At 46.8% G+C, this 22,575-nt stretch overlaps 1 protein-coding gene across 2 annotated transcripts; it reads left to right on the top strand.

The window, feature by feature from the left end:
- The first annotated feature begins 125 nt into the window (after positions 1 to 125).
- On the top strand, positions 126 to 12,728 carry LOC144151936 (uncharacterized). Of its 2 annotated transcripts, none has more exons than XM_077683128.1 (6): positions 126 to 2,304; positions 4,009 to 4,078; positions 4,155 to 4,343; positions 4,843 to 4,910; positions 6,524 to 6,594; positions 12,302 to 12,728. In XM_077683128.1, the coding sequence occupies exons 1-6, from the start codon at positions 2,263 to 2,265 to the stop codon at positions 12,417 to 12,419; spliced, it is 558 nt and encodes a 185-aa protein (XP_077539254.1). In that variant the 5' UTR covers positions 126 to 2,262; the 3' UTR covers positions 12,420 to 12,728. The 2 variants fall into 2 exon arrangements, with proteins under 2 accessions (XP_077539254.1, XP_077539244.1); XM_077683118.1 differs by having other exon boundaries at positions 1,141 to 2,304; positions 3,973 to 4,078.
- The last annotated feature ends 9,847 nt before the right edge of the window (positions 12,729 to 22,575 follow it).

Here is a 22,575-nt window from a genome sequence, read left to right as displayed (position 1 = left end):
GTAACAAAATGGAGAACCAGAGATGGGTCTAGAAGAAGAGGAAGGCCATTAACTCGACGAAGGGAAGAAATTACCCCACCTTCCCGCGAGGGGACTAGGCGTGGTAGGCGAAGTACACTCTAAAAAAAAAGAGAGTCCAAAGGGAGTCGTCGCTGCAATGACTCCCTTAGACTCTACTAAGACTCTCTTTTACGCTCCACGACCCTCTTTAAAACAGGGAGGGGTCACGGGACCCTTGCACTTTGCAATGGGAGTCACGGGTCAACAGCATTTTTAGCATATATTTATTGACTGATTGAATTTCCACAGTGATACTTAGGTTTGTTGCTACCGTATTGCAAGATTTAGTGGCGCAGATACAAAAACATGAAAAGTAAGGGCACACAGGTGTGTGTCCCGTGACTTTGTCCGCTTCTGCGCAAACGATACAAAATTTGATTATCTAGGACTGTAAAGCATAAAAAATATAACGCTGTTTATGGAACACACAAGGTTGAAACGCCAAGCTTTCTACGATACAAACGCAAAGTCCACAATGCAAAGTGCTGAGCTAAGCTAATGGGGTGATTATGATTTTTAGAGTGTAATTGGGTCATCTGAATATGCTGCTTCGGTTAGCTCAGTGTTGTCATTGATTTGGACTTTGGCGGATAGGAGTGTGGACTTTTCATTTGTATTGGAGAAAGCTTCGCCTTTTTCATCCTGCTCCTCTTCGTCTTCTTATTATTCTTTTTCAATATGTGCCCTCCAAATTTGTAAAGTTGGCTTTCCTACTTCGCGTTTTATCAACGACACCACAATTTGCCCTCCCATTGTTTAAAGTTGGCTTTCCTGCGCTGAGTTTATCATCATCATCACCACCGTAAGCCCTCCCATTTGATAAAGCTGGCTTTCCTGCAGTGCGTACAGCCGTAAAAGCGCCATGAGTGGGCATAGAGAGGTTCACTTTAACAATATTTTTGAATATGTCGTATCAGAAAGCAATCATCTACAATACATACCATACCTGTGGTAGCCAAATTATTTTGTTCTTACAATTGTCGGTAACTCTGGGCGAATGGAAATGCTAAAGTGCGCAAAGACTAGCAAATATTTTAACATTGCATAGAAACCACATGTAGCAATAACACAATATACTTAATATATACGAATTAAAGTCTTTACTGCAATGCTGTTCAATGTTGATGAAATAAGCAGAAAGTAGGATTGACATTGCTTCTGTATATGATTTAAATGGGTGGTCTATTTTTTACGTTAAAAACATTGCCAACTGTGCACCGGATAACGCTCTGCGAATAAGAACACGAATAAAACTATGCTTCGTAATATATATTGCTACGCAACTAAATGGCCTTCTCAGGAACCCTACAAAATAGGCGGGAGAATATCAGGACGTGTGGCGTGTACGTAACTAGCTTTTGCGCCACAATTCTGCCGCTCTACAATTCAGCCTCTCTATGCACGATGTTGCGTGCCTGCTTTCTTGCAAAGCTTCGTTGTCGTGCAACAAAGCCTACTTTACTGCAGATGTTATTCTCATTCGCGTTTTACCAATTAAGCAGTATGTTCACTGCTTCATGTGCCACTAGTAATTTTGTACATTAAGTACATATCGATGTAAGGCATCGCACTTGCGCGCGTACAGAGCTCTGGGTTCAGATGTCGTGTAAACTTACACCAAGCTGCCCGACCAAAAAGCAGAATTCAAGTGTTAGTCATTCAAATCCTTACTTGTAGTTGCTTTTATTCAATAAAAACTACTTCATATTGCGACAATCTTTTTATTTAAATGATTAATGCATGTTGCTCACAATTATTATATATTTGAACCTGTGTGCGAGCGTCGCCTCTTTTAGTGCGTTTAAAAAAGCCGCGAAGTAGTCACGTGACTGATTTGCGTTCGTTTTATAAAAACTTCTGTACATTACGTAAAACGTACATATATAAAAAGTTGCTGCCAGAACCAGATTTATTTTGTCTAGCGTTTGCTTTAAAACTCAATAACAAGAATACAAATGCAAATATTTTAGACAACGCGAATCAATAGAATCCACTGCGAGCCAAGTAGAGTAAGCCAGTGAGTGGCGCGAAGGCAGCGGGGCGAGTTGACGCATTTTTGTCGAATTCGCGTATCAAAACCGCTGCGGAATGGAAACGGCGTGACACCGGTATGAAATTTGCTGTGCGGAATTCATTGCGCACCGCCTGAAATCGTCTACTAGAGTTCTTCAGTTCGGCAAGTCGACGGCGTGCTACGGTTGAATGCGAAGCCGGAACAAAGGCTGTGTCATCGTGTTTTTTCACGTGAGTACTGCCCCTGCTAATCATACCAAGTGAAATAGTTGTCTCGGTTAGCTTTCCGGACACATGCCGAAAAAGTTGCATATGCTGTGCTTGTTTGCTTGCTGCCTGGCGCCTCGTAAGCATTGTGAAATCTCTCCTTCGCCCCCTCCTCCCTATTTGAGACTGTTCTAAGCTATCGCGCTCGCGAGACCGGCTGCCGCCGCCGCGACCGCCCTTCCTCGCGGCTGCTCGCGGTCTGCGGGCCGCGATATGCGTCGTGAAACTGCCGTACTCCCTGTTCTGTGGCCGTACTCGCTCGCCAACGCGCCCCTACAGCGTACGCGTTGACCGTGTGCTGGCGGCGTTGTCGGGAAAAAAAAGTTGGCAAGAGGTGAGGACGCAGGAAATGTAGTTAAACAGATGAGAATTTGCAATGTGCAAGGGGGAGAAAATAGTATGCAAATGCAGGACACGGAGAGAGAGTTCGGGCCGCGCGCCAGCGAGCGAGTACGGCAGTTCCACAACGCCTGACGTTGCGAAGCTTCACGAGCTAATGACGAAGCCCGTCTTTGAGTTCACGTAGAGTTCACAGGGGCACAGAATTCATATACGTGGAAATTGGAGGTGAAAGGCGGACATGTGGCCTCGCAGGGAATTAAGTCTCGGGGTGTGTGTGTGGGGAGGAGGGGTATTTTACAGCGCCTACGAGGCGCCTGTTCTAACTTGTTCATGCCGTCCGTATTCTTCAGCACACCCTCCTTTTGCCCTCGTCCATTAGCCCACGTCAAGCTTGTCTCTAGCTCTACTGTTGTGTTCGCTGTCTAACGGCTGCTTTTTGCACCGTCGGTCACAGAAAACCATTTGACTGTTGGGCGGAGCGGTACAATTCTGTAATACACGGCGCTAGTTTGCAATGGCAGGCTATTCAAAAGTGTGTCAAGTGTTCCCTTTTTATTCTGTAGTTTTCTTCTTTGACGTTTCGTGAAATAACAAACCGAACTACAAAAAAAAACAGTACATGGGGCGTGTAAATCGTTTTGAACCCTTTGGTGCAGCGTCATTTTTAACACTGGTCTGCCCGTATAGGCAAACTTGTTGGGACCGTTTAGTGTCCTTTTTATGGGGAAAAGCCATTATGAATGGCATATTGGCATGTATTGTCACGTTCGCGCGATATTTGCAGGTAAAGAAAATAGGCCCCAATGCAAAATGAATCCTTTAATATAGGCATCAAAAGAAGCCTGGAGCATGCTAAATATTCTTTTGAAGGTAGGTTGTGCTTTTTATGATCACATAGACGGACACAAGAAAACTACGTACAATTTCACGAGTAGACGGCGCCATCTTCTCGTGAAAGCGGACGTTTGTCTTGTGCCCGTCTCTGTGATCGTAACAAGAGCAATTTTCCTTCACCAATTAGCCCGACATAAAGCTGTGCAAAATATTACATGTCCTGATCACACACTCAGAGTGTACTTTCTGTATTTAGTGAGTCGCCTGTTTGCATCATTATTGTCTGCCAGACATGTTGTCACTTGGGCATTACTCCAGCGTGCAGACCAGTGTTGCACAAGTAGACATGCTTCAGCGTTCTTCCTGTCACCCTCATCTTTTGCGCAGTCTTTCAACTAGCCAGCAACCAAGTCTTCATCTTCCCTCTCGTTATATGTTGTATGTACTGTATTTCAGAGCCATAAACACATCAGCTTGTCTACATTAATTAAGGAGGAGGTGCTCAAGCAAGGAACAAGGTTCGGGTGGAGGCCGATCGCGGAACCAGAGGACTCTGAAGCTGGTGAGCTAACCAGGACTGGAGATGGGCCTGCGGATTCTGTGTACCAGAGGTTCCAGACGAGCGAGTTGGCTTGCAGACAACCGGGCTCGGTTCTACACCTGGCCGCGGTTGGTGGCCACGGCCCAGGATGGATCACCACACCTGCCACGCAGGGCGTGGTGCTTCTTTGTCCGAGCAGTACATGCATTCGGGGGCCAATGCTCTGCTGCAACCTGGACCAACAATGACCCGCGGCACACATCGCTGAATGGGGCTTCTCGTGTTGGTGAGAGCATTTCCGTTTTTCTCTTCGCTTGAACTGGATTTCGGGGGCTGCACGTTGACCCTTGTGTCCTTGTTTGGTGCTAAGTTTCCCTTTCACCGTTCGCCATTGTAACTCATTCTGTTCCCTTTCTCCCGAGTTCCGTGTGAACGTGTCACACTCCTGCAAGGCCAAGAGAATCTTCGCATCAACAATTAATTTTTCCCGAAAGGTTAGAGTGTCAAGCACCATACACTTGGCTGTTTGGCATGGAAAGACTCAGCATTTGAAACATGTCATAACAGCAGGTAAAATCTTGCAGGGCTGCAGATTTTCATCGACATGGCTGTGTGAGGTTAAGCGGGTTTGTAGTAGGTTTCAGGGGATATAAAATTTGCTTGTGCCTGCTTTGGACTGGCCCTTGAGACTTCGAATTGCTTGTGCGGTTGACGTCTGTGTAAAATTGTCATTTGTTGCAACTGCTCCTGCCCTTACTTTTTGCCTTCACCTTTGGCTCTATCAGGTATGGCTGCTCTTAATCCTCAAGTCCTGTGGATGTCCATGCTCACGGCGTACTTTGCCTTTTTGGAGGTTTGTATTACACTTGTCTCTAAGTTCTTTCAGTTCAGCTCGTAACCACCATTTGCTCTCCTAGAGATCGCATAAATATTGTTGATTTCAAATTAATTCCAAATAACGGTTAGCTACTGTTATTGCACGAAGGCATCTTTGGATGTTAAAATGCTGTGAAAATTGTTAAAAATTGAACCTTGTTGTCACTTCTTTTTTATTCCCAGAGAGGTTGTGTCAGTTTTGTGCTTTTTGTTTACGCACCAAAGGCTTCACATAAAAAAACCAAAGCTTCATAATACTAATGGGTCATTCCACGCGAAACGTTCTGGCCCAAAAATTGGCCACCGCCAATTCCGTTGAGAAAAGCAGGTGAAGGAATCCTGAAATACTATGAATACGTCGAAACCTTCATACAACAGCTGTAGAAACCTTAACCAGAATTTGAATATTCAGACAGATTTGATCAGTGGACAAAGCTTCCTCAAGGCAATATTACACTAAAATAATGCCGAGCACGGCAAACACTAGTTCGGAAAAGTTTTTTTTTCCACCCTCCGGTTTTGTGAGCAATGTAACCAACATAAATGAAAACATGCAAACCAGTTATTCTCGATAGCACAAAGGCAAAGGAGACTGGGGTAGGGTAAAATAGGGGACAGAAGAAAAGGAGGGCTGGTGAGCCTTAAGAGCAGAAATTGACAAAGGGAGCAATAGAAGAATGGAAACTTGAAGGGAACAGTGCAACAACGCCTTCCCGGAGGGCTCAAATTGGTGCGAGGGGCCAAATATGGCCTACCGTCGAAACAAAATCTAAGTAAAATTATCAGGCTAGATAGAAGTTCCAGACGGAGTTCACTATGTGCGGTGCGGCTTCTGTCTTCACTTGCGGCAACTTTTGCTATGTATATTGCACATCTGATATGTTTAATCATTTTTGTGGGCCACAACACAGGAAGAAGCAGTTTTCCTCCCTTCATTGACCAGGGCAGTAGTCTGATGTGAAGTGAAGTTTAGAAGCGAACACATGCCCAGAAAATGCTAGGAAAACACCTAAGAGGACGTGGTGGAGAAGCGCCACTCTAATGTAGCAGGGCCGGCAGAAGACTCTTGTCTGTCGACATTTTTTAGTGCTAGCCCATATTGCGTCTCTCATGCCAAAGCCTCAGTGAGAAATTTGAAAATATTCTGTGTTGCTTGCGTATTTCTGACTAATGTATTTCGGGCTTGGAAGGGAGCCGAGTGAGTACTGAAAAGCTAGTTCTTTCAAACTAAACAAAGCTGTATTCAGTCTTTATGGACCCTTTACTGCATGTGTTATTCCTTGCTTGCTGCAGAAACAGTGCTGACGTTGTCATCTGTGTGTTTACAGCAATTCCGCATTTTTCACAAACTTGTAATCCAGTTCCACTTCTAATACTGCTAAATGAAAGTAGTGCGGAAGTAGAGACCCTGATAATAAAGCAATTGTTAATACACCGTGAAAATATGAGGAACGTAGCAATTACCACATTGCATTTGTTAAGCTGGAGCCCTGTGGATATTTTTCCTTATGGCCTCCTCTATACTCTTTTGTTGGTCCCCCATATCTTATTAAATTCCATGTCAGTGATATGTATTTTTTTTATCATTAGATGCAAGAGGGGTGGATACACTGTCCTGCGGCCTGTTTCGAAGTGGTGTCGAAGCCTTCAGAGAACCACTGGTGAGTACAGCAGTAATTACTTTTAATGAAATCACTTCGCAGGAGCTTTGGAAAAACTGAGTGTTGCTTCTTTGTGTGGTTTTAGAATTTTTAGAAAAACGGTTGTGTCAGCGAAATTGCTTAAATTTCTTGGAATCGTTCCCAGTCTTCAAAAATCATCTATCGATTTCTCTATATCTCGCTCCGAATAATCTTCCAAAACAAAAACCCGAAGAAGCAGACAAAAAAGGCATATTGTGAGCTACTAGCTACCAACCTTCAAAACAACTACCTGGTCTGATAACCACGCCACCACTGTGACACCGTGACACACCTCCTAAATTTCCCATACGGACCCTGGCATCAATGAATATCTTCATGTGTGGGTGGGTTTTGTATTTTTAAGCTATTTTGGCAGTGATAACGCTCGTTTCTCACGAAATGGTCTTCCAGATCGGCCTAGTCGTGCTAATACTACAAGCAATTAGGTTAAAGCTCCCATATTCAACTCATAAAAAGCTCTCACACAGTTGCAATTTCAACAACTTCAGCCAACATAGTCATGAATAAAATGAGCCACTAGAAAAACAGTTGTCTTTAGTAACAGTTTTCTAAGAAAAATAGCTTGGTTGAATTTGTCTCATGACAGCTGATTAAAGCTAGAGTTTAAAGGTAATTCTTTTTCTGTGAACGAAGCGATGCTTCCTACTACTAAAACCTGTCCCGAACATCAAAACGCTCGAGACGGCCCGAAAATCCAGAAGCTGCCGTATGCATTGCGATGCTCGCTAAGTACACTACTTCTGGCATTGACGCTGGTATCTGCTAAAAATAGACTTCGGAATATGGCACGCAGACAGGGCGGTAACTTTCTTTTTATCGCAGAAAGTCTACCAATTTTTGGGGTCTAACAAAGCATTTTTGTGTAAACATATTGATTAGGCACATTCTGCATCAGCTCTAAATGCAGATTATTCGATGCCCTTTCCAACAAGAGCAGATTCGCAAATTAACAAAATCAGTTTTTGGCCAAACGTTGCAAATATGGATAAGTTGTGTATATCAGTTCGCAAATAGTTTAAAAAGTTTGGAGTATAATTTTTGCCAAACATAAAAAACACATCTTGGAAAAAAGTTTAGTTGCCCAGTACAATTTGTCAGATATGAAAAACATGTTACCATGTGTGGTGCCCTCGTTCTGCAGTGAAGCCCTACCTCTGTTTCAAAATATGCAATTTCGGATAGTTTACTGAAAAAAATCGGGTGGTTTGGCATTATTAGAGGCACTATTTGTCCCCACATGATGTAGAAACATCTTGTCAATGGTTGACATCGCATTAATGGTAAGGTAAAAATTCGGGATAGGACAAAAACTGCTTGGGGCTGAAAACAAAACTCGTTCACTGTCAGTTTACTATCATGCACCTGTTGAAGCTTTCACTTGCTGGTTGTTATAATCTTCTGGCTCACTTTTCTAACCCTGCTTTCAGGAATGAGGTGCGATGCACTGGAGCAGTGCCCAGCTAGCTATCCCCGAGTAACTGTTGCGTGACAAATGAAAAATGCGTTCAGCTCTATGAGCCTCCTGCATTGCACCTCCACCTAACATTTTAGAAAACAAACAATACCAAACTTGTGGCAGACTGTCAGAATATGTAGTTCTACTGAGGAGCAACTCTAGACCTCCGAAAATATCCTCGTACAGAATCAAAACTGAAGCCAATTTTAAGCTCTCTCTCCTTGCCTTAACTGATGTCCGATGACTTGAGGTTATCAATTGACTTTCAACTGGAACTCTTATTGCACAAGTAAGGCATGGGTGAAGTGAAATCACAAACGGCATGCTTTTTTTGAGGAAAAGTAGTGGGCAACGAAGGCGTTAAGGCAAATCGGGTTGAAGTTCTCTGTCTAGTAGTGCCAAATATAAATTGCGCAATGCAGAAATGAAACAAATGACAGGAAAAGGGCTGAAAATGCTAAGTGCACTTGTCAGACATGCGGAGACATCCACGAATACTTTGACTGAAAAAAAGCTACCTGTCCTCTAAACCAAAGCTCACTAGTGCATACCTGGTGTCATTTTCTGGTAGTTCTCACCTTTAAACGCAGTCGGATTGCAAAGCTGACGACATCATTTGATACTTGACTTCTGTGAGCCATTTGATCAAAAAATCTAATGGTAATGCAGCGTAACCACAAGTGACATCCTTTTTTGTATAGCGCAGCAGCCATGGCACCTATCGAAACAACACATGCTGCTCAACCCTCAAAAACACCGTCAGAAATTTCAGTGTAGCCAGAACAGGAAAATTAGAACTGATTCTAAAACTGCAGTGCCTAGACTAACCAGTGGGATGCGTTAGTTGCAAGAGAAATGACAACATGGATATCAGGAATATACAGCATTGATGATCGGTGATCGGTGCTTTATATTGCCGATTTTGTGATGTTGTAGTTGTTTCTCATGTACCACGGTGGTTAGTCTAGACACTACACGTTTAGGCAACCTTGAGATTTTCGGCAGTTTTTTGCAAGGTGAGGTGTGTATGTTTCTCAGAAGGGAGCGTTGCTGCTGCGCTTGATAAAAAAGCATGCGACTCGTGGTCATGCTGCATTACCATGGAATTTTCTTGACCAAAAGTCTTCCAGCAAGCCAAATACCAAATCATTTTGCCAGTTTTGCAATCCGATGGCAGTGACAGATGATAATTACCTGGAAATGACACCAGCTTTCCACTACTGAGCTTTGGTTCAAAGAAAGGGTCGTTTTATTTTGTGAAAGCTTATTTCTGAAGGTTCCCCGCATGTGTATCAAGTGGACCTGGCATTTTGAGCCACTTTCCAGCAGTTTTCATTTTGATTGATTGATTGTAGGGTTTAACGCGCCGACGCAACGCAGGCGATGAGGCGCGCCGTAGTGGAGGGCTCCGGATTAATTTTGACCACCTTGGGGATCTTTAACGTGCGCCGAAATCTCGTACACACGGGCGTTTTTGCTTTTCGCCTCCATCAGAAAAGCGGCCGCCGCGGCTGCGAATCGAGCAGTTTTCATTCTGTTTGTGTGTTGCAAACCTAATATTTCGTGCTACTACGCAGTTACCCAACTTCAAGCCGATTGGCCATAGCACCCCCGTCGCCCTCTACTATTCCTCGAAAAAAGAACGCCTTTTGTGATATCGCTTCACTCATGCCCTACTTTTGCGATAACAGCTCCAGCTGAAACTCAAAAAATAACACCAAGTCATCGGATATCAGCTCAGACAAGTAGAGATTTCCAATCAGCCTTGAACACTGCCAGCTGTTCACTGGCCAGTTTTGTTATTACGAGGCTATTTTTGGAGGTCTAGTGTTGCTTCTTACTGCGACTGTCTATTCTGGCAGTCTCCAAAAGGTTTGATATGGTGCCTTTTTGAAAATGTTAGGCAGCACTCTTTTCGCCGTGTGAAAGCTTGCTGGGCACAATTCTAGTGCATCGCAAGTTATTCCTGCAAGCAGGGCTACCATAGCGAGTCAGAAGACGACAATAAACCGCAAGTGGAAGTTCTGGTAGATAAGTGATGATCAGAATGTCAACAAAAATGCACCACTGAGATTGGTTTTAAATTCCAAGTGGATTTTTTGGCATCTCTTGCTTGCCGTGAATCTGGTGCTTGCTGTAGTCCTTAATAAGATGTTTTTACATCACGTGGGGACTAAGTTGGACCCCTAATAATATCAAACCATTTCAGAGAACCATCCAAAATTGTGTATTTTGGAATGAATGTTCGGCTTCACCACGAGACGCGGGCACCATGCGTGCAAGCACCATGTGGGCACCACGGGGACAAATTAATTTTCACTAGTGAATTTTTTCTTGGACAGGATTTTTTAATGTAAACCTTCACAAGCGTATTCTAAATTTTTTCCACTATTGGTGGTTTGTTATACACAACTTTTTTTTTTTCATTTTTCTTTACGGTGACAAAATTTTGATTTGGGTTTTTTTTTTATGCGATCATTATTTATGCAAACATTACACAACTGGTGCTAGCAAGGGCGTTGAATCATCCGCATTTTTGCCACTGCACTATGTGCCTAACCAACACATTTAGCAAAAAGAAATGTTTTCTTAGAGCCATAAAAACTGGTCAATTTTCTGCGGTAACAAAAGAGTTGAAATCAACGCTGGTGTCAGCTTTACTGCATGACTCTGAATTTGTGCAGAGAAGCCCCTCTTGTGCATGAGAAGTTCGATTGGACATCCAAAGTCAATAAATTGGGATAGGGAAACTAATTATTGTGGCATGTCCCATCAAGGCTGTAGTGTCAGCTTTACTGCATCGCTCACAACTCGTGCAGAAAAGCCCATCCAGGGAATTAGAAACTTTGGAACAAGTTTTGTGCCAAATTTAATTATATGAGAAGTTAAAAAATCAGGGTACAGAAACTAAACGCGTTGACAATAATTCAAATAGACAAGTGGTTTAAAATTTTTTCTTGTGGCCACTAAAAACATGAAGAAACCGAGGCACGTAACAAGGCAGTGGTGCCCTTTGTACTGACAACTTAGGTTTCTTTTCCATCAGTAATAAGTCTGATCTAGATAACTACAACTGTAAGCATTATTTAGTGCTTCATGCTTTCACTTAAGCTAAAAACTGTTGAAGGAAAAAACGAAACGGGGTGCAGACATTGCATGCAGAGTAGAAAATATAGTCAGCGTATCGAATAACTTTAAAAAAGCGTCAAAGTTAATCAGTGAAGCGTAGATAGAAGGTTCAGGCAAATTGCTATCAAGCCTAAAAGCAAAAGAAAAGCGCAACAAGCAGCACACCCAGCGGTTTTTGCCCAGGGAATGGGGGGAATCTATGATGTGTCGTCCCCATCTGGAAAGTCGATGTATCCAATTTGTCCCTTGGCGTTTTGCATGTACCCACTCATTGCGAATCATGCAAGTACAAGCCTTTCTTGGGCCAAGTTTGACTTCTGCAAAGAAGCTAAAGCACTGATTTGGGAGCTTTTAGATGTTTATTACATAAAAAACAGGAGCACAGTGAACCTGTATTGCAATGAGCTTGAATATTTAGAAACTTCACTATGATTCCTTTGTTACCATTGTGCGGCCCACTATTAAAGGGTGTCATTTTAGACGATGCACTCAATAAACTTAGTTGCAAGCAAGTGCTTGTCCTATCATCTTCTTTGTCATGTGCTATGGACTCGACTTTTTAAGAACTATGTACCAACTTGCCTCATGCTTTTTACTGAACAGGTTGAGTGAGACTTTGTACCCCTCCAGTGTTTTGCAGTGTGGAGCATGCCCTTTGTGCAGCAGGTGTCTCAGTTCACTTACTGCTTTGTTACTCGTGCTGCCTTTAAGCTTTACATAGATATTTTCATACCATCAAAAGGGGGGAGTAGCAGCCTTTTGCACTCATAAATTCTTAGTCTCCCTCCCTGGAGCTTTCAGATCCTCTTTATGGATGCAATAATTTTTGAAGCCTTTGCATTTCTGGGGTGTCCATATGTGACTTCATACATTATACATATGTTCCCTCATACAAAACATTTCATAACAAAAGCCAAATGGTGAAGCAAGGAAATGTAATGGCAAGAGGTGTGCTCCTCGCCCTCTCTTTTGTCAGGCACTGGGCAGTTAGCCTGTTGTTGATGATTTTACTGTGCTGGCTACAATTTCATTTTTCTTTTGTCTTATCGTTCAATTTCTTTTCATTGATATTTCTGGCAGGTCCGAGACAAGGCCTGGTCCGAGACGCCAGGACCCGAGGACACCTTGCAACGCTTGTGCACGGCTTGTGAAGATTTCTGGATTGACTTCATGGACTTGTGTAAGAAGTCTGCCTTAGAAAAACAGCAACAAGGAAAGAAGCCTTTAAAAATTATTGCAGTTTATTTCCACACCAGTTTAACCTTGCACCAGCAGGTATGCAAAGCTGGTTAACACAAAACTTGTTTTTGTGATTTAATATCATGCCTGTTAGTCTAGCAAACCTGCGTTGTGACAAGCCATAGCAAGCAGTAAAACATGCTTAGTGTATCTGTATTTTTAGGCTATTTGCTGGTTATTTTGTGGTTTAAAACAGCTGTGATACCCTAAGCTGGCTTTTCATTCAAATGTGTATCACTTTCGTCTTTAATAAAATAATTTTCAAATACTTTTGGTTTGCTTTGCTATACTTGTATGAAACTGCTCATGAAGCTGCATGCATGTGGGCTAAAATTGCACTTGCACGTGTACTGCAATGATTCCACCAGCAGTATTACTGACCATCTCTGGGAAGGTCACCCATACACTTCCACGACTCTGTCGCCATAAGCATCACGGGACTCTTTAAAAGGGGGCGTCCTCACAACTCTTGTTACAGGGTCGCGATGATCATCAGGCAGGGGTCCCGTGACTCTCTTTTTTCTTTCGTGGCAGTCAGTGCTGACTCTAAGGAGGTAGTCACCCATATTCTACTGTGACTACTGCGACGGGGTCCGTGTGACCCCCTTTCAATAAGAGTAGCGTGACTCTGCGAAAGGGGTCGATGAAGAGTCAAATCTGTGGCAAGTAAATACCCCCCAAAGAGGGTCACAGGGACTCCTTTTTTTCTTAGTGTGTAGGAAGAATTTCTATAAATGTATGGCCAATTTGGGAGTGAATGTCGATAATCTGCGCGGTGAGATGGCGTGCCACCAGGATTGCCGTGCGAGGGGAGGCTGGTGAGACGTGTGTTTCGTAATCCCGTAGGGTGACAAGGGCGGTATCAACTTCTTGGAGGGCAATGACATCTGGTTTTTTGTCCTGACTGAGATGTAAGAGGGAGATACGCTTGCTTTGAAATGAACGACAATTCCATTGCCATATGGTTAAGGGACGTTGTATGGCTTGCGGATTATTATTCATGTTGGAGTGCATCAAGAGTTGCTGCCATTTCCACGTCTCGTTGAGGGTAGGTCTTCTGTTTCTTTGGGTATGGTGTATGTTCTCGACTTGAGAGGTCCGAGACTTGTTTCGTAAGGTTCACGAGCGCTGAGTTCATGGCCGTGATTTGTTGTTCGATTGCCTTTGTTCGTGTGGTGAGGGCGTCCTCTATTCGGAGGATGAGGTTGGTCGTTGTGGTTTGGGCCTCTGTGATTTTTCGATCGATGAGGACGGTTGTTTCCTCGGGCGATTGGAAGACTGGGAGTGTGTTGATCTTTTCTATTAGTAGCGCATTCTGAGTCTCTATCTGAATTAGGCATTCCTGCGTTTGATGTTCAAGCTTGTCAACTCGTTCCATCAAGAGATTGAGTTGTCGTTGAAATTGAGCTTGTGCTTGGGAGAGTGTCAGTTCAGAGGGGGAAGAAGGTGGGGAAAGGGGTGTGTTGACAGGAGTAGGTAGAGGGGGGAAGTCGGCATGCTGAGCAGTGGGAAAAGGCACAGCCACTTGCGACCAGCTTACCTGGGTGACGTGGTGGGAAGGCTTGGCTGGTAGAATGGTGAACTTCTGTGCGACGAGGTCGGCCGAAGTCTTGGGTTTCGTTGTTGTTTGGGGGAGAAAACGCTTGGGGCAGTCTTTACTCGCTGTGATGTGTGGAAGGGAGCACAGCTTGCAGCTGGGCTGGCATATTCCTGCTTAACGTGTATAGGCCCCCACGAGAATCACTCGCTTCGCTCGACCACCTCGTCCAACGTGCCCTCTGTCATTCTCATAGGCACCCTTTACTATTATTGGGGGACTTTAATGCCCCCCACACCTCATGGGGTTACTCTTCGGACAGACGGAAAGGCCAGGATTTGTTCACAACCGCGAATCTGTGGAATGACTTGACCACTCCCACTCGAATTGGCAACAGCGTCACCCGTGATACAAACCCTGACCTCACCTCACGCAACACTCCCACCTCATCTGGGAACGCCTCAACGAAACCCTCGGAAGCGATCACCACATCATCCAAGTGACTCTCCCCCAACATAAAGCAAAAACGCGAATTGGACAAGCTACCCTTACTGACTGGAAAGCCTTTCGCGAAGATCCTAACCCACTCCCCACCACCATCACGGACCTTGATCAATGGGTCTCTCAAATTCAAGAAACCGTATCCCGGCACAGCAAAACTCTCCCTCTTACCTCCGAAAACCCAGTCATGGATGCTCATCTTCTCCACTTATTAGACGCCCGCAAGGGCCTACTTCGCCGATGGAAAAAACAAAAACATAACAAGAAACTCCGCCGCCGGATCAACGAGATCACCCAAGAGGCAGCCCAATACGCCCTCACGCTACATCAGCAAAACTGGGCTACCTTTTGTAACAGCTTGCAAGGAACGCTTGGAACTACAACGACATGGCACATACTGCGATCGCTTCTCTGGGACAAACCCTCCAAATCTGCTACGGCACATCACCTCAAACGTTTGCTTCACAACTACCCCGGACCCCAAGACCAGCTACTCTCCGATATCAAAACCACCCTATTTGGGCCTCCCCCTTCTTCTACAATAGGTCATCCAGACTACTCAGGGGCCCCAAATCCCACCCTAGATGCCCCTTTTACAATTCAAGAACTTCAAGACGTCCTGGCCAAGCTCACCCGCAACACCACTCCCGGCCACGACCGCATCAATAACAAAACCCTGCGTAACCTCGACAACGACTCTCTCCAAGCACTACTCGACTTTTTCAACTCGCAATGGACCCAAGGCACTGTTCCAGCCAAGTGGCGACATGCGGATATAACACTTGTCCCGAAACCTCACAAACCGCTCTCCATTAATAATCTCCGCCCGATCTCCCTGACATCATGTCTAGGCAAGCTTTACGAACGCCTCATTCATACTCGCCTTACAGCCTATCTTGAAGACAACAATCTAGTCCCGCATACGATGATTGGTTTTCGAGCTCACCTTTCAACGCAAGACGTCCTGCTCCAAATCAAAGAAGAGGTTCTGGACCATCTCAGCACATCCACCCCACGAGCCATCCTGGCTCTAGACGTCAAAGGAGCCTTTGACAATGTCTCCCATGCTGCCATCTTAAAGAACCTACAAAGCACCAATTGCGGCCTCCACACCTACAACTACGTACGTCAATTTTTAACTGGCCGGACAGCTACGATCGGAATCGGTGACCTCCGTAGCTCTGCTTTCCACCCACCACCCAAGGGCATGCCACAAGGCTCAGTAATATTCCCACTCCTATTCAACGTCGCACTTCTCGGGTTACCACCAGCTCTTGACTCTCTTTCTCACATTCACTACTCACTCTACGCCGACGACCTCACCTTCTGGACTATTGGTGGATCAGTAGGCGACCAGGAAGACTCACTCCAGCAAGCTATCAATGCCACTCTCACCTATTTGACAACCTGCGGACTTACTTGCGCCCCGGAAAAATCGTCTCTACTCGTTCTCCGCGCCCGCTCTCGTGGCAGACGCCCACCTCCACCGCCTGAGCCCTCACTCACCATAGAGGGTAAACCCGTTCCCAAGGTGACCGTTCTTCGGGTACTAGGACTTCAAATTCAACAAGATGGGGCTAGCCACGCAACTCTCACCCAACTGCAAACCACCGTAATGCAACTAGTCGGCCTCATTCGACGAATCACCCACCGCCGTCAAGGCCTTAAGGAGCGCGACACTGTAAGCCTTGTACAGGCTCTCCTAATAAGTCGCATAACATACGGCACGCCATATCTCACACTAAAACCTGCTGAAAGTAATAAATTAAACGCCCTCATACTGAGAAGTTACAAAATGGCACTTGGGCTACCTATCACCACGTCAACAATCCGTTTCCAACAACTCGGGGTTGACAACACCCTTGAGGAGCTCATCGAGGCACATCTCACCAGCCAAAAAGAACGCCTCCTCCTGACAACCACCGGTCGCTCAATATTAAGTCGTCTCGGCTACCCGCTCCCCCCACCGGAACATACTCTTCAACGCATTCCAGCAGCTATCCGTCGTCACATCACTGTCTCCCCTATACCCCGCCATATACACCCAACGTATAACCAAGGCCGCCGCAAGGCGCGGGCTGCCCACCTCTACGTCAAGTACGGATCTCGGGACGACACTCGATGCGTGGATGCCTCTCCATACTCCTCTCACTCAGCCGACACGTCAGCCGTTGTCGACTCCACAGGAAGTCTTGTGAACTCAGCTACCACCCCTACCAACAACATAACAACAGCAGAAGAAATTGCAATCGCCTTGGCCGCCCACACCGATCTAGAGTACGTGACGACCCTGACAGACTCCCAGACCGCTTGCCGCCACTACCAAGCTGGACGAATCTCGGCCCTTGCCCTCCGCATTCTTGCCCAACGATCAGCGCCAATTCCCGATATCCGCATCGTGTGGACACCGGGTCACACGGCTCTCCCTGGGAATGAGGCGGCCCACGCCTCTGCCCGCGCCCTCATACCCCGGGCACCCACGGGAGCCGACGACCCAAGTGCTTCTCCGCCCATACCCCTCCGCTACGCTGACATCCTTGCCCATTTACGCCGACAACGCCATCACTTCTCTCCACCCCATCCGAACCTTCCCAAGACCGACGAGTGCATCTTACGACGGCTGCAAACCAACACCTTTCCTCATGGCACACGCCTTCATGCTATGTATCCTGCACAGTACTCTCCAAAGTGCAAACACTGCCCATCCCCATGCACCCTATACCACATCGTGTGGGAGTGCCACCTAACCCCAACTCTACTCCCCCTTCCCAACCCAACCCCTGAGCAGTGGGAGGGCCAGCTGGCTAGCGGCGACCTGGGTGACCAGCAACAGCTCATATCCCGGGCGCAACTGGCCGCACGTGCCCAGGGCCTCCTGGACTGAGGACGCCCCCCACAAGAGAGGAACGGCTCAACTAACTCCGTTCCAGCTCAATAAAACGTTTTCACCACCACCACCCGCGAGGGGAACCCTGTGGAGATGCGACGCATCTTGGCGGTTCACTTGGTGTTTCCGTTGGGTTGATTCTCTAATTGCGTGAAACGTGTGAGGAATGCGTATGATGTATTCTTTATTTAACACGCGGCGTAACGTTACCGATGACGGCCTTGTGGTCGCTGAAGTGTACGGGTAGTGGATGGTGAAGTAACGGGACCACCGTGCAATTTGCAGCGGAGATCAAGTCTATGCACGTGCCCGAAATCGGAACGCCGGTGCTGGAACGACCGCGGCTAAGACGCAAAACAATCCCACACAATACACTTTAATTCAATCCAATCCAAATCCAATCCAAGCCAAGCCAAGCCAAGCCAACCCAATCGAATCCAATCCAATGCCCCTCGCGAGAGTGTGTTCGCTATCGGAGAGGAGAGGGGGTGAGCGGCGGAGAGCGCAGCTCGCGCGGCGAGGAGAATGGGGGAGGGGTGTGGACGGACAACAACAACGCCGTATGGAGGAACAAGGCGAGTGAATGAGATGCAGTCGCATCTAAAATATCAACATTCGTACGCAAAGACTGGACTCGGGCAGCGCCGGACAAGAGCGGTGAACGTCAATGGGAGAGGCCTTCGTCCTTGAGTCGACATAAATAGGATGTTGATAATGATGCCGATGATTAGGCCCTAAAATTGTGCCTTAATTCCGTTCTTGAGAGAGAGAGAATAAATATTTTATTTGTCGAGCAGAGGCTGATGAATCCGCCTCGCCCCGTGGAAGGCATCCCCAGTACGGGATGCCTTGAATTCGGCTGGCTGTCTTTGCTCGGGTCACCAGGATGAGCTGGGTATCCGGGTCTGGGCTGGCCAGGGAAGCCCTCCACTGCTCGTACGTGGGGTTGGGAATTGGGGGCAAGTCCAGAGTACGTTTGCACTCCTATAGTATATGGTAGAGGGTGCCAGGCTGAGGACAGCGAGCACAGAGGGAAGGGTGTTGGGTGGGGAAGATGAGGTGGAGGCGGTTGGGATGTGGGTAGATAATCGTTTGGAGCCGTCGCCAAGTTGTAGCTTCCTCTCTGGAGGGGCGCCAGTGTGGTGGTGGGAGGCGACGGCGAGTTTGCCTGTAATGAGCGAGAATCTCCGTGTAGCCTTTGAGTGGGTGGGGTTGATCATGAGGAAACATTGGCCACCGTCGGCAATGGCTCGGTGTATCAGATCGCGAGCCGCGGCGTGAGCTACTTCATTGCCGGGGATGGCGGCGTGTCCAGGAGGCCAGACGGTGCGGATGTCAGGGGTCGTTGAGCAGTTTTAGGGGCGAAGCTTCTCTTTCGCGGGCCCTGTCCCGTCCCTCGTTGCTGCTGTATATGGCACGGCACATTAACGATGATTGTGGCAGGATCCCCCTAGGGATTGGCCAACCAAAGATTGGCCGAAGAGGACAAAACTTTCAACGCGTTCGTGGCCACCCAACAAGGAGAAGAGGAAGAAGAAGAGGTTGTCGTTCGTCGCCTGCGAGCTCAAGACACGTACCGGGGGTACAAGACACAAGACGCTCTGCAGAAGGCGACGGCCAAGGTGGCTAAAATGTCACACACCGAATTCGCCAACTTACCCATGGAGATTCTCATCGTCCAAAACAACCCCTACATAACCACCACAAACATCGACGTCGTCGACGGGCTTGTCAACGGAGCGGTGGAAAGCTTGACGTGTCGAGACTTTATATGATGTGCGGGCGAATGTTTCACAGTTTTACCGATAAGCATTTTTGCTTCGCCCTTCTCATCATCATCCACTTCGTGGAGATGGCGGAAGTTTTTGAGGATGTGAAGAGCTGATAAAGAAGTTCGGTCGATCTGGTAGTTTCGGCAGGCTGTCGGCGAATCGGTGAGGATGGTGACTGGGTCAGGGCGGGAAATCGCGGCCAGGGCACTGGCTATTTCTTCGGCAACAGCGATTGAGCTTGTGGTAGTAGCGGCGGCATTGACGCAATGGCCAGTATGAGTAACTACAGAGGCTACGTGGCCGGCGCACCCAGGGTAGGGGGTAGAATCTGTATATAGGGCGGTGGGGTCGTTCCCGTATCGCGCAGTCAGGGTTCAAGCGCGGGAAGCTCGGCGGAAAAGGTGGTAGTTGGCGTGCATATTTCGAGGGGTTAGGGCCACCCGGATGTCATCTCGCAGGGCTAGAGGAATGTGTTATTTTTGTTCCCTCGGGGGTATCGTACGGAGTCCTAATGCTGTGAGGACCTGTCGACCTGTGGGAGTCAATTGCAGGCGCCGTAGTTGAGCTGAATGATGGATTTCTTGCAGCTCTTCCCACGTGTTATGATCTGCCCAAACGAGTAGTTTGTGGGTCGCAGTAGCAGTGGGGAGGCCAAGCGCAGTTTTGTACGATTGGCGAATCATGGTGTTGAGCCGAGCCTTTTCTGTTGTTTTGAGAGCGAGGTACGGGGTTCCGTACGTAATGCGGCTAATAAGCAAAGCTTGCAGGATTCTGAGTGTATCTTGCTCTTTAAGGCCTCTACGGCGGTGGGAGAGAGGCGTTGTAGAAGGTGCATCAATTGTGACAAGGTTTTATTTATTTATTTATATATTTATTTATTTATTTATTTATTTATTTATTTATTTATTTATTTATTTATTTAGTTATTTATTATACCTCAAAGGCCCCTGTACAGGGGTTTTACATGAGGGGTGGGCATACATTAATAATACAGTGGTTGAAAGTCAGTACAAAATTTCTTCGATGGCTTGGTGAAAACGGATGGGACTGGAGTGGACCACGGCGTCGGCGGGAAGATCATTCCAGTCTTTGGCTGATTTGATAATAAAAGAATTCTTATGGGCAGAGGTGAGCGTCTTTCCTGGGTAAACAGCCAATGGGTGGTGGACGCGGTCAGAATGACGATGTACTTCTTTAATGACGTTGGGAGCTGTTCGAATATGATAAAACTTATGAAACAAGCAGAGCCGCCTAACTTTGCGCCTTGTTTCTAGTAGAGGAAGATTAGCTTGACTTTTTAGGCTAGTGACGCTCGTGTGATAGGAATAGTCCGAAAAAATAAACCTTGCCGCACGGTTTTGTACAGGTTCAAATGTATTAGATAAGTTAGAAAGGTGGGGATCCCAGATTGCACATGCGTATTCGAGTTTCGGTCGTATAAGTGTTTGATAGGTTAGCAATTTGACGGATGTAGAACAAAAACGTAAATTTCGGCGCAAGTACTGTAGCGGTAAAATGGTATGACGTCCAGAGCCGTTTTTGGGTATTGTGGGACCCAACACTCGCAGGTGCGGGACGCTGGGGATTGGCTGTCCTGCAATGGTGAGCTGAGGTTAAGATATACTTCGAGCCGATTTGTGAGAAGGCCGAGAGTGGAGTGTCAGCAAAGCCGATTTTTCGGGCCTTTTGTCTGGAGGTAGTGAAGGGTAAAGGTAACCGCTCGCTGCAAAGTATCTTGCTTTTCTCCAATGGAGCCAGTAGGCCTCCGGACGGTACGTTCATCCGCGTATAACGCGTGTTTAATGTGGGGAATTGACTGCAATTTCGGTGGGAGGTACTTCATGGCGATGTTAAATAACAGTGGCGAGATGACCGAGCCTTGTGGTGTACCTTTTACGTGAACCGTGAAATTGGACTATCGAAGATACCCAAGACCAATTATCGCTGTACAGTCCGTTAAGAAGGCCCTGACGTAGTTATTCGTGTGCTCTCCACATCCGAGAGATGCGAGTCCTGCAAGTATTGCCGAGTGTGAAACGTTGTCGAAAGCACCATTGATGTCGAGGGTGAGTATGCAACCCCTGTGGGATGACGTGAGCCGATGAATAATGTCTGACTTAAGTTGGATTAAAATATCCTGCCTGGACAGATGGGGTCGAAAGCCAGACATTATCAGTGGGAAAAGATCATTATCCTCGATGTGTGCTACCAATTGGCTTTGTACTAAATATTCATACAGTTTCCCAGCACACGATGCCAGGGATATGGGGCAAAGGTTTTTTTGGCTTCGGGATAAGAGTAATATCCGCATGCCGCCAGAGTTGTGGTAGAGTACCCGCATTCCATTGTTTGTTGATATACTCTAACAAAGCTTCAAGAACGGTATCGATATTGCGCAGGTATTTGCTCTGGATGCGGTCTTTAGACGATGCTGTATTGCGTGTAAGCTTACGGACGGCTGCCTCAATTTCTGGAAGGGTGAATGGCGCTTCCACGTCAGCGTTTTGGGGGGCCTGTGTAAGGAGCATGCTGCAAGGACGGGTCCCCGTCTGGTCGTGCCCATGGTTTCTTTAGCTCCTCTAGAAGTTATTGTTCCGTGCCGGAATAGTTTTGTATTAGGCGGTGCAGTTGGTGGGCCACTGCTGTTTTGGTTTCGTTATTGTCCGGTAGCGATCTGAGAAGATGCCAGGTTCGTCTCGTGCGTAGCGTTCCTTGAAGCTTTGTACAAAACTGAGCCCAATTTTGCTGGGTAAGATGCTGGGCATAATCAGCAGCCTCCTTGGTCAGCTTAGCGATCCGAATGCGGAGTCGCCGATTGGTCTTCCAAGTTTTCCATCGCTTGATTAGACCGCGGCGGGCAGCCCAAAGATGATCGAGGTAGGCGCCTACCACCGGGGTGTCCGGAGTTAGCGGAATTTCTTTTGTGTGCTTCGTGCTGTGTCCAGGATGGCAACCGACCATTCTGCGATGTAAAGACTAGGTTCGGCAGGGGTGTCGTGACGAAACTGTGCCCAATCCGTTAACCGTGCAGTGCCAAGACGAGTTTTTATAGCTTTTGTGTAAAGCACCAGCAGGCTGATGATGGGGTTATCCCTCCCTAGTGTGTCTGACAAGCATGTCCACATTGGGTCGGTAACTTTAGAAGTCATACACGAGTCAGGCGAAGAGCCACGAGGTACGCTGTTGCCAATACGGGTGCTTGTGCCGGGAGTATTGCATACGTGAAGGTTGTTTTGCCGTATGGCTTCGTAAACCTGCGTGCCCTTCTTGGGGTATTCGGGGTAACCCCAGGTGGTATGGGGGCATTAAAATCACCGGCAATTACTAGCGCATGGCCTTTGGTGCGTTGCCGCACAATACGAATAAGTGGGAGTTATGTGAGGAGCTGTTGAGAGGGCGGACTGTAGATATTCAGGAC

The sequence above is a fragment of the Haemaphysalis longicornis genome, unplaced genomic scaffold (genome assembly GCF_048455015.1).
Source record: "Haemaphysalis longicornis isolate Haplotype H1 unplaced genomic scaffold, Haemaphysalis longicornis Haplotype H1 scaffold_1, whole genome shotgun sequence".
Taxonomy (NCBI): domain Eukaryota; kingdom Metazoa; phylum Arthropoda; class Arachnida; order Ixodida; family Ixodidae; genus Haemaphysalis; species Haemaphysalis longicornis.
This window is presented reverse-complemented; position numbering and strand designations above follow the sequence as displayed.